Source organism: Marmota monax, unplaced genomic scaffold (genome assembly GCF_021218885.2).
Source record: "Marmota monax isolate L192 unplaced genomic scaffold, Marmota_monax_Labrador192_F-V1.1 WCK01_AAM20220418_F8-fsc00076, whole genome shotgun sequence".
Classification (NCBI taxonomy): Eukaryota; Metazoa; Chordata; class Mammalia; order Rodentia; family Sciuridae; genus Marmota; species Marmota monax.
Window position 1 is genome coordinate 2,248,937 of NW_026692843.1, and position 16,496 is coordinate 2,265,432.

At 50.1% G+C, this 16,496-nt stretch overlaps 1 protein-coding gene across 1 annotated transcript in view; it reads right to left on the bottom strand.

The window, feature by feature from the left end:
• The window catches only part of Fam53b (family with sequence similarity 53 member B), a 78,981-nt gene that overhangs the window by 46,265 nt on the left and 16,220 nt on the right, over nt 1-16,496 (bottom strand). Inside the window, exon 3 of the mRNA XM_046448772.2 lies at nt 9,365-10,143. Within this exon, the coding sequence (XP_046304728.1) occupies nt 9,365-10,143 (779 nt within the window). The remainder of the gene's footprint in view (nt 1-9,364; nt 10,144-16,496) is intronic.

A 16,496-nucleotide genomic window follows, 5' to 3' on the forward strand; every position in this document is an offset into this window, starting at 1 on the left:
GCTAGCACAACAGAGGACCGTGCCACGAGGTAGGACGGGCTGACTGAAGACTTCACGCCATGGCAGACCCACGTCGGCTGGCAACCTGCGTGGTCTCAGGCGAAGGCACAGACAGGCATCAGACAGCTAGGCTGTGGGCCTGGCCTGGTCGTCAGTCATGTGTCTGTCTCCAGGACCCCTCTCTGTTTCCTGCTCCAGCCTCCCTGGGGCGCTCACTGGGCCTGCAGGCCCCATGCTGCTCAGCAAGGGCTTGGAGATGCTTCCCAGGAGGGTTCTCCTGACGTCTCTGATGAGGGAGCAGGAACAAGACAGGGAATGACAAAATCAAGCATCACCTTCCACTGCAACCTTTGCGGCTTTATAGGAAATAAAGGAGGGGCGCCACAGGCCCTTGTTTTCCAGATGCTTCCCAGCTGTCGAAAACTGATCAGATACGGCACAGCTGAGACGAGCTCTGGTACAACAAGCATTCAAAACCACAAAAGAACCTCCCGGGGCCCTGAACTGCAGCCCTCTCCAGTGGAGTTCAGAGTGGGGCACAGAGTTTCAGATGAACAAGGACAGGGAGGGACTCAACTCCACAGAGCAAGAAATGGCAGCCCAGGGCGGTTCTATGGATACTTGGAGAAACCAAGTGAGTCAGAGTGATCCACTCGACTTCATTTCTTTTTCTTTTTTTGTGGTGCTTGGGATTGAACTCATGGCCTTGTGTATGAGAGGCACTGACTTCATTTCTACTAAGAAGAGATCAAGAAGAAACACAAAGTGAGGGCTGCAGGTCAGATAACAAGAAGGACTTATAGTCAGCACATACTAAACAGAATAGTTTAGAAGAAGTTACCACCTTGAGGAATTAGGATAATTGATGCTATGCTCAGTGAAGTCTATGCTATGGGTGATTTGGAAACTGATAACAAGATTAATCCTTTGGCGGATCCTGTTGGTCTCACCCTCGAAATGTTTCTTGAGGTCTTAATACAAGTCACCATGTCCACTGCCACCTCCCTGGTCTAGCCCACCATCATGTTTGCCAACAGCCCTTACCCAGCCTCCTTGCTGCCCTAAGGTCCCTCAGTCCATGCTGCTTATCTCCACCTGAAGGAGTTTTCTGGGGATGCTGTTGCTCCCCTGATTCAAATCCCCAAATGCTTCTACCCTGCACTCAGAATAGAAGCCAAACGTCTCTTGAGGAACCCACCAAGAAGGCCCACCATGCCCCTCACTCCCTGTGCTCCAGCTACACACTCCTTCCAGTGCTTTCCCAACTAACCTCTGCATGTGAACTTTTGCCTGGGACATGGCCCTCCCCTGGCAGGCTCTGGGATGGCCTTCAGGCTCAGTCAAGAGCCCCTCCTCCACGAGGCAGCCCACCTACCCTGCCCTGGCTGCTGTCTGTCCCTGACTCGTTTCCCTCTAGCACTGATTCCATGTACTCTCGGAACACTCTGGAATCCTAGCCTCTTTTGGACAGTTACCAGGGGCCAGAGACACCTGCAAGTAGACAGAGCACACAGGTTCCTGGTCATTAACTGTGCTACCAAACATAAGCAGCACTTACGGGAATCCAAACGGGGACATAGAACTGGGCTTTAACAACCCACACACTGGAGATATCCAGTCCCTGGGCCACTACAGAGTTCACTGGGCCAGGCATGAGCCCAACCTTGCTGTGGGCCCTGCCCCAGACTGCTGATTCAGACTCTATGGGGTGAGACCCCAGAATGGGGTCCTGGCTTCCCAGGTGACTCTGACGTCCATGTCTGTACCTGGGCAGCTGTGCATATGGTCAGAAGTCCAAGGCTCAGAGAGCAGGGCAACTGACTCAGTCACAATACACACAGATGACAAGGCCAGGTCTCCACCCCAAGTCTTCTGACTCCAGATTCAACTCTGTTCCAATGACAGGCCACACTGTGCCTCCCTTATACTATGTTAGGCACAATGCTGGTCTCAGAGGTGGAGAATAGGCTCAGACCCAGCCCTGTAACTCCCAACTCAGCTGGGCCTTTGGATAAGCCACAAGAGCCTCTGGGCTCTAAGCCCTTCTCTGGGAAACACAGACTTTCAGAGCTGTACAGACAGGGAGTTCCTGAGGTGAGCAGCAATTACACCTGAAGAGGCAGTTCCCCTGGCGAATTTCTCTCCTTGGTCCTAAAACATGACTCCCAATATGGCAGCTAACATAAACTCAGCACTTAACCTGGGCAAACGGCCCTGAGCTCCAAGTGCTTTACACAAATAGATGTACCCAATGTGATGAGAAAAGGCACTGCCACCCTTCCTTATGGAAAGGGAAACCAAAGCACCGAGAGGTGACACAAATTGCCTAGAGTGAGGAATGAACTAGCCACCCCAGAGACAGGGCTCCAGCACGAGGCCCCCTTGTCACACTGCCCTCTGTTCCCTCGTTGTCCCAGCCCACACACTCTGCTTCTCCTTAGCAGCCTGGGAATAACATGAGGGTTTCTCTGAATGCTTCTCTGTGAGCCCCTGGAACTCAGCCAATCAAAGAGGTAAGGGCCAGCTGGCCCACAGGCCCTTCCTACACTGGCTTTCCCAAAGCAGGACTGGCGATGCCCCCCAGAGGTGATGCCTCCTGGCTGGGAAGGCTCTGTTCTCCCTCCTGCCCACAGATTTAGCCTCCGAAAACAGGGCCTTCCAGGATCTCCCAGGCCTCAGTGCCAGCTCCGCTCCAGAGCAGGGCCTACTTGGCAAGCCACAAATGCATGAGCACCTACAGGAAGCCTCAGGGGCTCTCACCTGGGCAACTGTCTTAGGAATCAAGAGTACCTGCTCCAGAGAGCTTCAGATCCCAAGGTCACCTCACACCTCCTAAACAGGCTCTGTTCAGCATGGCTCAACTGAGGTATGGAAAATCACCAAGTGGTGTGAACACCGCCTCCCTGGCACAACCCCAGCTGAACTCCTTCTATTTTTCTCTTCCCCAGGAGATCAAAGCTATTGTGTCAACACTGGGCCCCAATCAAAGTGACCTTAAGCAGACTATTTATGCAACCTGGGAATGGTAACTGGGAATAGCAAGAAGCAATCCAGGTATCTGAGGAAGGGTTCCCTCAAAGTACCAGAATCCCTCTGATCCTACAGTACCACTAATGCATTGGCCTCAAAGGAAAAGACAGCCGAGGGATAGAGCTCCCCAGCCAGCCCACTCTACAGGGGGCGATCCTGGTTCACCAAGGTAGCAGGCCCCACAGACTGCCTGGAAAGGCTGTGTTAGGGGAACAGCCAAGGAGCCACATGAAAGGAGAAGGGCTGAGGCTTCAGCTTTCTTTGTTGATCAAAGTCATGATCTTCAGGTGTCAACCATGTGCCTGAGGTGGATCCATGCCACAGGACTCCTCCCTATGTCCTTGAGAAAAAACCTGTTTTCCCATTTTAAAGACATGGACATGAACGGTTAGAGGTTAAGTGACGGCCTAAGCGTACACAGTTCAAAGATGACAGGATCAGGACAGTGCCAATCTACCTGATTGCAAAGTTCTCAATTCACACCACCACCACATGCTCTGTGTCCCAAGAGTGTCAACTGCCAGAAAATGCCAGCTGGGCAGTCCTTGCCTAGCCAAAGCATGATAGCAGGAGCAATGGACCTGGGGTGGAGAGGCCCAGGTTCCAGTCTTCCAGGGCTCCTGACTAATGGTGTGGCTCTGGAGGCCTCGTCCTCAAGTGAGGGGAGGAACCAGAGCAAAGACGCAGCAGAGGACACTCAGCCATTCACCAATCAGCAGTGGCTTCCAAGATGGCCTCCTCCAAGGTCACCTGAGAACTCTGATGGGCAATCCTGCCAAGAGCACAGAAGGAGGGAGCTGGCCAGGTTGCCCCTGCCCATACCATCAACTCTGAGAGCCCAGGTCTTGCAGGTGCTCGCTCTCCATCTGTGCAAGTCCATCTTCACTGCTTCAGAGTCTAAGCACCTACTTCCATGTGCTACAGAGATTTTTGCCTTTATTTTTCCAAAGTGCTTCTTTCATTCCAACTGGAATTCTAGGCTTTTCCACACCTACCTCTCTGAGCAGATCTTCATGTGTGTCTGCATTCCATGTTGTAAAGGGTGATCCAGCTCAGCTCCTCTCCCTGCCATCAGCACAGTTTCCTTTCCTGGCAGGAAGCAGGGTAGGGTGCAAGCAGCAGGCAATCAAAACAGGTGAAGGGACAGCCACTGGCTGGGAAGGCCACAAAGGCTCAGGCCAGCCAGGCCTACAGCCCAGGGACTTGGCCAAGGAAAAGCACAGCTGGCCTGCAGCTGCAGGGGCTGCCAGTGGTGTGAAGGGCTACATCTCACTGTGACTAAAGAGGTCCTCCATCCCTTGTTAGGGATGGTGAGTGAAGGATGGCCAAAGGGAGCTTCACCCAGTGATGCTCCTGCCCAGAGAGAGCTATAAGTCATCGATAAACTTCCACATAACCCTCTGCTGACGGCCACAGTACCTCTTTAACCAGGGGAGCCCTGGTGGCCCCATCAACCTGGCTCTCCTATATTCACAGGCCCCCCAACCCCCAGCAGCTTCCTGGAGAGGTGCTGCCACACTAGTTTCCTCATGCTCCTTTCCTACCCCAAACTACCCTAGCCAGCTTTCACGGGTCCCTCAAACATCTGCTAACACAACAGTTGCTGCCTGTTCTGAGGCCTCCTCGGGGAAGGTCGGGATGCATGTGTGGGCAGCTGCGATCAATCAAACCTCTGTCTCAGTATCCTGACCCTTTCCGACGAAGGTCCTGCTTCTGTTTGAAGCACTGTTGAAAAATGCAATTTGTTGCTCTTTCAAGCTGACCAGCCTGGAGTTAAAAATATGGCAAGAACTGTGGCATTCAATGGGTAATCTTATTAACTGTTGCTTTTTCTGTAATCTTTGCTCACACACATGATCCACATCTGAATGGCCAGGCAGAGCTCAAGCCTTGCCAGGAGACAACCAATGCTTGTGGTCAGACCAGGTCTCAAGGAAGCAGTAACTAACAGATCACCAAAAGCCCTGCTGATAAACTCTTCTGCTCAGCCCCGCCTTGCCCTCCAGGGCAACACCCTTTGTTGTACAAAGGGGAGGCTGTGGCTTCACATGAATTCTGAGCAGAAGGGTCTCAGAAGACCACATAAGGACAGCCATGTGAGGAGGGCAGCAGGACCAGACCTGTCTGGGACAGGAGCACAAGACCCCCTGGGCTGCCTCTGTGGAGCCAAGCAGCCTCACTGTAAACACGGGGAGGGCAGACATTTCTGGACCAGGGCCTAGCATCGTCTCCCCCTCTGGGGCGCTCCTCATTTAGTCCGCTCCCTCACTCAGGGTCCAGATAGCCAGGGCACCTGCAGCTTCATTTGGTATCACAGCCCACAATCTAGACAGTGGGGTCTTAAGAGCATCTAAGCAGAGACAATCTGAAAACAATGTCTCCACCCCCACCACTGCACCTCATCCTCACTGCTGAAAGACAAGGGTTCCACTACTGTTAATGACAGCTGTACCCAAAAGATACAGCTGGGAAGGGGGTGGCCGGTGGCTCCTGTGATACTTCCACCTAGCTTCAAGGGTCGATAAACAGATGAGAACACAGCCAACTTCCTCCAGTAGGGGAAGATCTGATGCTATCGCCATTCTATAATCTTTGGCTCTTAACACAGAGTTCATGGCAGACTGGGCTGGGCAGGGCTGCGGGCAGGGATGTGGCCAGCAGGCCTTCTTCCATTTACCAAAGAAAGAAGATGAGACAAAGGGACGTTGAACAAGAAGTAGGAAGTGACAAGGACAGGAGGAAAGGTGAAAAAAGGGAGTTCTTATGATAGTCTTAGTGCACTTCCCAGAACCCATCCTCGGTCTCAATTCTGCCTCTCGAGTGGCCATAGTCCCACCTTCCCCCATTCAGGCCTGTGGTGTGATGGGGATAATATGCATCTGTGAGCCCTCATCCTGTGTCAGCCAATGCACTGTGTGTGTATGTGTGCACACAGAGCTGCACACACATGCACCAACACAGATACACATACCTACACAAACAGATCAAGACACACACCCACAGAGGTACAGATACACATGTGCACAATGCACTCACGTACATAAACACATCCCACAAATATAGAAGTTCCCTTGTTCCTCCCACAGTCCTCTGTTGGTGGTGGCTATGGTGTCTGCTGCACAGTGATGTCAAACAATTTGTCCAGGGCTCCTGCCTCCAGTCCCTCTTCTAGAGGCCTTCTGGTTCATCAATGTTCCTTCTACATGCAAATCCTAAAGTGAAGACCATGTCTGAAAGGGCCCTGGCAGGCCTAGGAAGCATAAGAGCCCCTGTTTCCCAAGAAAGGCTGGAATGGACAAGCCCTGAGGTCACACCTGCTTCTATCAGAGTCTACACCCAGGACACTGGCTCCTGCCAAACCCAGCTACGATGCATTTGAATGCAAGGCAGGCTCTCAGCACTCTCTGCCTCCACTGCCGTCTGATTGTTGGGTCTTTCCCTGGCCCCATTTCTACCAGCAGACTGGGATTGGGGGGGGGGGGGCTCTAGCTCTTGCTACCACTCTGGCCACTCCTTTTTTTTTTTTTTTTTTAATTTAGACCTTTATTTTATTTATTTATATGTGGTGCTAAGAATCAAAATCAGCTCCACCACTGAGCTACAACCCCGGCCCCTGGCCACTCTTAAGTGCTAGTAGGAAGCCCCCATCCTCATATGCCCTCAGGTTGCTCTGGGTCCCAAGGCCTGGGCTTCAGTCAGCTCCTCTGGGGAGCTGGGGTTTCTTTATCAGAATGCCCAGCTGCTCCAAAGGCCTAACTGAAAAGGTACTCTGCACCTTTTATCTGAAATGTTCATGAACCTGGTTCCAGAAGCCACATGCAAAGGGGCTCCTTCACAAGAATGCTCAAGTGAAACAAAGGTATAAACCAAGATCAAAGACTTGTGACAGAGTCTCTGGGCGAGCTTAAAGAAGCATGGCTGGCTCCACGCCTGGGTACAAGCCCCTCTCCCACAGGCACAAACCCTACCTACCATCTGGAACTTGCAAATATTGCGGGCAGCCCTGCACACAGAGGCTAGGGTCTTTGGGCAACTGGCTCAACCTTAGCCACTCTCCAGCAATGTGCAGGTCCCCAGGGAAAATCCCGCTCCTTAGGTACCCAGGCCCAGGGTCCAACATTGTCCTGGCTCAGTCCAAAGTTCTTTTCAAACACCTAAGAATTGCCCTAGGCCGGGTTTTCAGGGCCTCTTGGAAAAACAAGGCCTAACTCCTGGGGCTATAAATCCCCCAATGGGGGACTGAAAACAGGCAGAGCACAGAGCCCAGTGGAGGACGGGCTGGCAGGGTCACATGCCAGGCAGAGATGGTTCAGGCTCCACAGGCTCCATCCCCAGCACTCTGGTCACAGGCCGCTAGGCACACACCCCTCCAAGGAGCCCCTCTCAACCTCTCCTGTGCTCCGTCCTACCCAGGACTTGCTGCAGAGCAGGTGGCCAAGGACAGATGGGCTGAACCAGGGCAGGTTCCTCGGGCACCAGGGTGCACTCCTGGATCTTAGAGGCCCACCTGGAGCAGATGAAGCAACCTATATACCGGGGCACCGGCCCACCAAGCCATGCATTTTAAAATGGTTTCTACCCAAGTGAGGCTGGAAAGTGTCTCCAGTGATGTCAGCGGTGTTACTCCAATCTGTAGCTAGTAAAATGTAATAACACGTGTAAACTGTTCTTACTACCTCTCCAGCTCATTAGCTAATAATAATTTTAAAAAAAGCTTGGCTTTAAAAATTTAACTGAGGCTGTGTATTGAACCCAGAACTCAGGGTTCTGGGCATCCTTCAGAAGTCACTCAAAGCTGTCACCTATTCAGCCTTTTTACCTATTTAAATTTCTCTGGAGAAGGAAACTTCCTCATGGTATTCAATGCAAGTGCTCAATCCTGGTCCAGTGAGATGAGTCCAAATGTCTACTACATAGCAAGGAGAGAGGGCATGTCCAGAGTCAAGAGGAAAGACATGAAAGCTGGATCAGGGGGGCAGTAGTTTTGCCTTACACTCCTCCAGCCTCTTTCCCAAGTGGGCCCAAGGACACAGGAAAGACATGGGAATGTCATCAACTTGCCCTCCAGCTATCTCAGCCAGGGCCCAGAGTCTAGCCTGACTCTAGACTGGATGGACCTGCACCTCCTCTTTCATGGGGCACCTCTAAGCTGGGAGGGGGATTAATGGGGAGAGAAGGAAACTCCATGAACAGAAACTGCAGCATCTTTCCAAAGCAGAAGGAAGCCCATCTGGGATGATAGTTATAGGCATTGAAGGGGATCGGCTGTGCCCACCTGGGACAGAACAGGCACCACCAGTCTGCCACCCTGGATCTGGCCACAGTGCTGCAGAAGCAAGACCAATGCCACTGAGAACACCCTTACCAGCAAACAGGCCTTGTTCACCTTAAACCAAGCAGTGATCAGTGTTTCTCTACGTAAGACCAGAATCAGTGGCAACAGAGCAAGAGGGCACCTCCTGAGTGACCCCAAGCAGCAGGGCACGTTCTGTCCACCACATCCACCCATCCTAGAGCCAACAGTCAGACCAAGGACCAACCCATCTGTATCCCGGGCCTCACTGACCAGCTGGCATCCTTGGGCTTCCCAGGCAAGAACCAAATACAGCCAACTCTGAACTAAGGGACTGTCCTGACAATGGGGGATTAACTCCAAGTTCACCTCATTCAAATCAGTACCCAAGATCAGTGTTGGCACAAGGCAGGGCCCAAAATAAAGAGGGCAAAATCCAAGGGATAGAGGCACTTGGCCAGAGGCTTCTCCTATAGCAAACAATGAAAATCGTTACAGAGACGGCACAGAGGACAGTGGTCATCGTTTCTCGGCAGTCTAACATTTTGCAGTTTAATCAAAGAAACGAGCTACCTCCTACTCCCCACGAGCTACCTCCTACTCCCCACCTTGCTCCTAAAACCATTATCCACTGCCTGGATCAGCATAATCCTAGAGACACTGAATGTAGTGTGTCTCCGGTGGCTGCAGGGGTGGTTCCAAGAGGGCTGCCTGGAGGTCTGGGAGGGGATCTCACAGTCCTCACATTGGACTGCCTGCTGACGCCGCCTTTCGCCATCTGTCTGCTCTTGTACCCACTAGCACTGCGCACAGGAAAAGAGCGTGTCTCATTTTAAATGGAAAGAAATGGACACTTTTAAAAAATGAACTTGAATTCATCTTCTTTAAACAGGATTTTAAAGACAAGGGAATTAACCCACTCCTGGGCACTTCTGAAAGTGGCACTGTGCACTTGGCTGGAACAGACTAGAACCAACAGAGGCTCCATCCACCGAGCACCAAGTGCTTCTGCAGCCCCCTTCAGGCCCCTGTGGCACCTACCTGTGCCATCTTGGCAAGGTCTAGGGAAGGCCTCTGCTCCTGCACTTCTTCAGGGCGCCGCCGTTTTACACCAACCTTCTTGTCATTAAGGACACATGGCTGGGAGCGGCTGCGGGCGAGCCCACTGGAGCGTCTCGCCAGCTCTGGTGTTGAGGCAGGTGTGCTGTTGGCTGAGGGTGGACAGTATTCCGCGAAGGAAAACTGCTCATGTGAGCAGGAGAGGGACCGCTGCAGGTCTAGCCGGCCCCCTCCTGTGGGGTGCAGGTCGGGGGTCCAGGTGTCACCTGCCTGTCCACAGGAGGCCAAGCCTGGTGCCACTTGGCAGGGTTGTCCCCCAAAGCGGTGGTGCAATACCGCCTGGTGGCAGGGTGAGGAAAGCCCATTGGCCCGGGCAGGGAGGCTAAAGCTGGAGCTCCTCTGCATGGTGCTGATGCCGTTGGAGTAGCGCTGGACGCTGCCCCCGCTGTAGCACCGTCTCTTCTCCACAGGTGTCCAGACTTTGGACCCCAAGGGCCGCCATGACGTCCGGCAGCTGGACATCTCATCAGAAAAGGACAGTGACCGGCATTGGCGCTTGCTGGGAGGTGCTGAGGGGCTCCCGTTGTGGTCACTGATGCTGAGGTCTTTGATCAGGCTGGTCACTGCACAGGCAGTCACAGCCTCCTGATGCCACAGTGTGCCGTCCTGACACTTTTCAGGCAGGCATTCCCAGATGCTGGCGCTCGGCTGGTCAACCTGAAGAGGGCACTTCCTGTCCAGGTCTCGCCATCTGTCATTTTCTGGTGCATAAATGACAAAGAAAAAACAGGATTTGAGAGGCCTTCACACCAGCTCTCTCTTCCTATACACCAACAGCCTATTTTCCACATGGGAGTCAGAAGGCCCTTAAAAAAACCTCCAGTTCAACCTCATTTCTCAGATGAGAAACTGAGGCTGAGACAGTGGAAGCGAGTGTCAGCATGCTGGGCTAGAAGCAGAGTGTGGCCTAGGATTCAGACACAGCCGGCGTTTCTGAGAGGCCTTTTTCCCACCATACTGCACTGTCTCTCGGGAAAATGCAAGCTGTTTTTCACTCCAAGTTCTTTCTCTTCTTACAAGCAGGAAATGTCTTGCTCTGTACCCTGCCCTGGCTGGGGGTAGACTCAGGGCAATGTATCTACTAAGTCCCTATTCAGTTCTCTATTGCTCTTAGGACAGGACTGGATGCCCTGGCAGAAGACCATGACCAAAGTCAAAACTTCCGGCACTTCAGATGGTCAACATTAAAAGGGGGTTGGGGTGCTGCTAGGTTAGTTCATCCGAATTGTATCTTTAAAGCCCTTGCTAAAAACAGAAACTGAATTTATTACTGATTTATGTCCCCTCCATCAAAATGCTCAACAACATCAACAACAGCTACCAATCACAGCATGTTCTGTGTGCACAGCGTGTTCTGTGTGTTTACTTGATTCGTTCCTGAAACTGAGGATATTTAAAGCAATTAAAATCTGTAAGAGCAAGTCTTGGGCTGCACAGACTTCAGGGTTCAATTTAAATTTACACATTCGGATCTCTACTTAAATGCATGAATAAATAAGCTAACCCTGCTATAAAATGCTGAATTTGCACTTGAACTTTTATTTTATTGAAATATTCAAGTTTTTCTACTATAAAATCAAGCATATGCTGGGAATTTTAGGAGATGCAAAGATAAATTTGACATAGTCCCTGTATTCAGGCTTAGAGTACAAAAGCAGAATTAAGAAAAAATTCTGCTTTTGTACTCTAAGCCTGAATACAGGGACTATGTCAAATTCCTATGCTTTCAGGAATCAACATATTAGTACTTCCTATCTTTTCTAACCTGCGTATATTTATAAATTTTGTCAATAATGAATGGCTTGAGTCAGACACACAGCACAAGGGTAGAAATAAAACCTGAAATGATGCTCAGCAGGTATTTAAATGCATTCGCTGTTTGGCAGAGGGGATCAGTCACTGAGCATCCACCCTGGGTAAGAGCCGCACTGCACCTTGTGTGCAGGGACCACCGTGGCCCAGATGGGAAGACTGAGGCTCGGGGGAGTTTGGTATCTGGCCCAGGTCTACAACTGACAAATGACATGACACAGAGCCCATGGTCTCTTCACTTCACTAGTGTGCTGAAGGGAAGCACAAGTGAGCCTGACACCAGCCCTGCCTCGGGAGCTTCAGATCAGGAAAGCTGTGCTACAGGTCTAGAAAACTGATTTAACCCACACATGACACATGCTCCAGCAGCAAGGACTATGAGCATTACTCCTTTACTCACTGCCACTTCTCAAAGAGTACCAAGAGACAGGTCCCAAACAAACATCACAATTAGCAGCTACCATGCTGGTTTCAAGGGGGATGAACAATGCAACCCAAGGGCAAGTCCAGGAGCCACAGGAAAAGCTACATCAGGGCTAAGTGCGATGCTTCTTCCTTTCAGGCACCTGCCACATTACAGACACAAGCCTGAGGAGCTGGGACCCTAGACAGGGGACACAAGGAGAAACCTATCCATGAAGGATCTCAGATGGTGAAAACACAGGAAAGAAATCTTCTGTAAGCCAGGTGAGAACAAAGCAGAACTGTGGCTAAACATCCAATTCACTCATCCCAGTATCTTCCCAGATCTTGACCATAGCAAGTGCAATACCTGTTTCTTCAGCTGCATTTGATAAATAACTTCCAAACACAAACATTACAAGTAAACATCTTTTTATTCAAATGTATCTTCGCTCTTCATGAAATGCATTCCCCTGGAATATTCACCAGTCTTTTAAAAGTTTCAATTTGACATTAGTCAGCAGGTCAAAGTTAATTAAAATAATAAAGTAAAATTAGAAGAAATATAAACTAACATGGGCTAAGTCTTGACCATATGTTAAGAAGGAAAAAAGTTGTTCTAAGAAAAAGGGGAGACCTATGTGTGGTAATGTTCATCAGAATGACTTGGTGACAGAAAAATGATAAATATAATTAAAAGTCCTACTGTAGAGGGCTGGTTAAGTGAATTGTCAAGGAATAACACAGAGTGTGAAAAGCAGTTTCAAGGCTATTTAAGGGCATGGGGAAATGCTAGCAGTGTGATGCTAAGAGGCAGCAGGACATAAGCTGGGCACAATGGCGCACACCTGTAGTCCCAGCTACCATGGGGCTGAGGCAGGAGGATCACAAGTTTGAGGACAGCCTTGGCAACTTTGTGAGACTCTGTCTCAAAATAAAAAAGGGCTGGGGGTGTAGCTCAGTGGAAGAGAACTTGCCAAATTGTGCAAGGCTAAATTCAATCCCCAGTAAAACACAGACAGACAGACACACACACACACAAGCAGAATATAAGACTGTTTGATTTCTCTTTAGTAAAATATGTACTATGTTATACATGAAGAAGAAAATAAACCAAAATGTTAATAGTTGATGGGTCAATGTTTGCTTGATTGATATTTTATTATTTTTGTTTTTCTACAATTTTCAAATCTTCTGAGAACTGTGTTAGCCAGTATGTGAAAGCTCTTACCATTAAGTCCACTGGTGCTGAGTTCTGACTTAATTCAGGAAGTGAAGCACGGCCAGCACCAGAGCCAGGGCCAGGGCCTAACCCTTGTCCTCCTCTGCATTTGTTCCTTTGGGTTTACAGAAGTTGCTGGCCACCAACTTCTCTTTGGGGGCAAGGTACTATGGTGCCACATGGGCCAGGAACATGGTGGATTGAGAAAGGAACCACTGGGCCCAGCCACAGCACAGTGAGGGCCTCAAGACGGTTACATGGGCCGGTACTTAGGCGCCTATGGCACCTGCCAGATTGTGTCTTGACCAGACCTCAAAAAACCCATGAAATGAGAAGAGACTGATCCCATCCTCTGAGGATGACACTTTCTATTCCATTTTTGTTACACTGGCCTGGAATTTTCCCCATCTTAAGGGAAATCACGAGAAGGGAGGAGTTGGGAGACACATAAATGTGAACCTGGCACTTCTCTCAACTGGCAGTGCATTCCCTCCCATGGCTGCCTTGTGATGGTGGCACTTTTTAACTGGATCCCTCAGGGACTCCCAACTACAGTTCCACTTCCTCACTGGCTCTAGAGAATTTCCTGCGGCCTCCACCTCTGTGGTCTGGCCTCTTGGCAATTGTCCATTGTTGCCTCTTGGGATGCAGACATTTCAGCCTGGCATGCAGGCCTGACCACTATTTCCCCAGCACACCCTTCACCCCAGACACCAAACTTCTTATGACACTGGAGGTCAGACCAGAATCATGTAGAGTCAAAATGACCCGTGAAAGTTCCCAATCAGCCCTCAAATCATACCTCTCCTGGTTTAGGATAAATAACCCTGGAGAGTGACCCTTACACGCCAGCAATTCGCTATGAAACTAAAAGGTTTCACAACTGAGACTGCAGGAATGAACATAGGTGAATCTGAACGCAGAGGCTGCGAGTCCAATCGACAGGGACTTGAGGCTGACAACAAGCCCCCAGTGGGTCTTGGGGTTGAATGGTGAACTCTACTGCATCCTGCTTGCAAACAGTAACTGATATGACCTAAATATGTAAGAGTTCTTCGTTGTAGGGAAGAATCACGTAGAGTCAGTTCTCATCTCAGTCCACTGGTTCTGTGGGAGCACAATGTGACCATGGTCACAGTCTTCCCCCAGACTTCAGCTCTTTAATGCCTTCATACTTTCAAAACAGCTTGGAATGTTCTTCTGACTTTATCTTCCTTCCACTAAGAGAACCTCTGATTCTTCAATTTAAGAATCAAAACCTCCTCCTCCACATGACCAAAGAACCAAAACCTCCTCCTCCACATGACCCCCTGTGCAACCACAGCAATTTGCCTAGATTTCCAATTATATGTCGCATGAGCTTTAATCATCTGCTTACATGTCTACCACTCTCCACCAGCTCCAGAGCACAGCCCAGCATGGCTCCCAGCGCACAGCACTGAGTGGGGCCCACAGCATGGTGAGGGGAGTGATGGAAGGAATGGGTGACAAAATCCAAAGGAGGCTACAGGGGTTCACTGGGTCTTGCTTATCATTTTTCCTTGACACAAGTGACCCTTCCTTGGCCAGGCAGGTCCAACCTGGGCCTGCTGAACTCTGCCCTGAATCTGGGCCACAGATGGCTACATGTGAAGCAGCCAGGAGACTGGTTAGTGGAGTTATATCTAAAATACTTTGAAAATGCAAAGAACTGCTACTGTGTATCAACACCAGCCGGGTGGCCACTTGTCCTGTCTGCAGTGTAGATAATATTGTAATTGTCTCTATCTTTATCACCTTGAGAAGTACAATATGAGAAAGTAGAAACAATCAATGCTATGTTTAGCCCTGTGTTGCCCCCCTTCACTCAGGGAACAGAAAGCAATTTGTTGGGTCAGGTCATCAGACAAAAGAAACAGGAACAGAAGCAAATATTTAATGGCACGCTACCCCCCACTAGTCCCCAATATCACACTTCGCAAGGGAAAAGGGCTTCGGTAGGGCTCTGAGAAGACCCATGAGGTGCCCGGCCCCCCCACTCAATATTACTTCTACACAAACAACCCTAATTCTTTAAAATCGACAAGTTGTGGACATGGGGAGGTCACTTTGTGTGGTGTAAAGGGGCATGGCCTTTGGTTCAAACCTCAGTGCTTCAAGCTCCTTAATCTCTCAGAACTGCTGTGTGAAGAAAATAAGGGCCCAGTACAGGTCCTGGAATAGGCTCTCAAAAACGGTGGCCATCATTACACTAATTTCAGTAAGCCAATACCAGAAAATTTGGGTTTTTCTTTTTTTTTTTTTTTGGTGGGGGCAGGGAGGTCTGGGCGTTGAATTCAGCATGGCTTCACCACTGAGCTACATACCCGGCCCCTTAATTTTTTATTTTGATGAGGGCCTTGCTAAGTTCTGAGTCTGGCTTTCAACTTGCAATCCTCCTGCCCTAGCCTCCTGAGGTGCTAGATTACAGGTGTGCTCCACTGCGTTCCAGCCTGGAAAACATTCTTATGTTTGGGGCTTAGCTCTTCTGCAGTCAGATATCAATCTTTGTAGACTTAGGCTGGAAACAGCATCTATATTCTCTATACAACCAAACTGTGGTTTCTGGAACAAGTGCAGGAACATCCCCAGGGAGGGGGATTGTTTGTTAAAATGCAGCTTACTGGGCTCCATCCCTGACTTGTAAATCGATATCTCTTTGGGTAGGAATCTGCATTTTAATTAGCTCTTTGGGTTACTTTAATATAAAAATGCTGAGAACCACCGCTCCAGACTTCAGGCTGCACAGCAGAACAGCAGCACAGTCAGGCCACCAACCAGACTCAGGGCACTTCTGCAGGGTCGATGATTCCAGTTCCCAAAAATTCGGACTCAACATCTTTGAAAGTTGATGTTTCTGTTTTGCTTTTGGTTTGGTTGATTATAGGAAGTACAGCCATAGAGAAGGCTCACTTAGGAGGCTCATATTGCATAGGCTGGTAGGGCCCTTCCAGGCTTCAAGTTGCAGAGCTCTAAACAGACAACCACTGGTAGGGGCCTAAGAGGTAACTAACTCCTGTGAATAGGAAGTATCTGAAGCCACCACCATCTCCCCAGAGGTCACACTATGGCCCAAAGCTTCACAAGGAGCTCTCCACTCACCTCGAGCCCGATACCAAGGTACCACCAGAGCAGGGCACAGTGCAACAGCACCCAGCCTGAGCGTGGGCACCAGCTGGTCACTCCATGCCATCTCTATTACTTTAGCCTTCAGGGGTACCCAAAGCTTTTTGAAATCCCCAGAGAGCTCCCTTCACAAATCTAAAATTATGCACGAGAGTACACGTGTTCCATACAGCCTAACACGCTGCCTACAAATAGGAGGGCCAGCCACGCGGCCACCCTGAGGCCCAGTCCTTTTTTCAGATGAACTAGGTGACCAAGGACTCTTCCAAAGCTGATACCCGAGGACTAAGCTTCAAGTTTCTGACTTCTGTCTGCGCTGCAAGGCACCACAGTATCAAATGCCCACACACATGGAGACAAGGACTCCAATCCCAAAGTCACAATCATAAGGATCTGGTCCTGCCAACCCTTGACCAAGGAGGGCAGAAGGTCCTTGGTGCACAGAGCTAGAGCTCAAAGAAAGAAAAACACTCA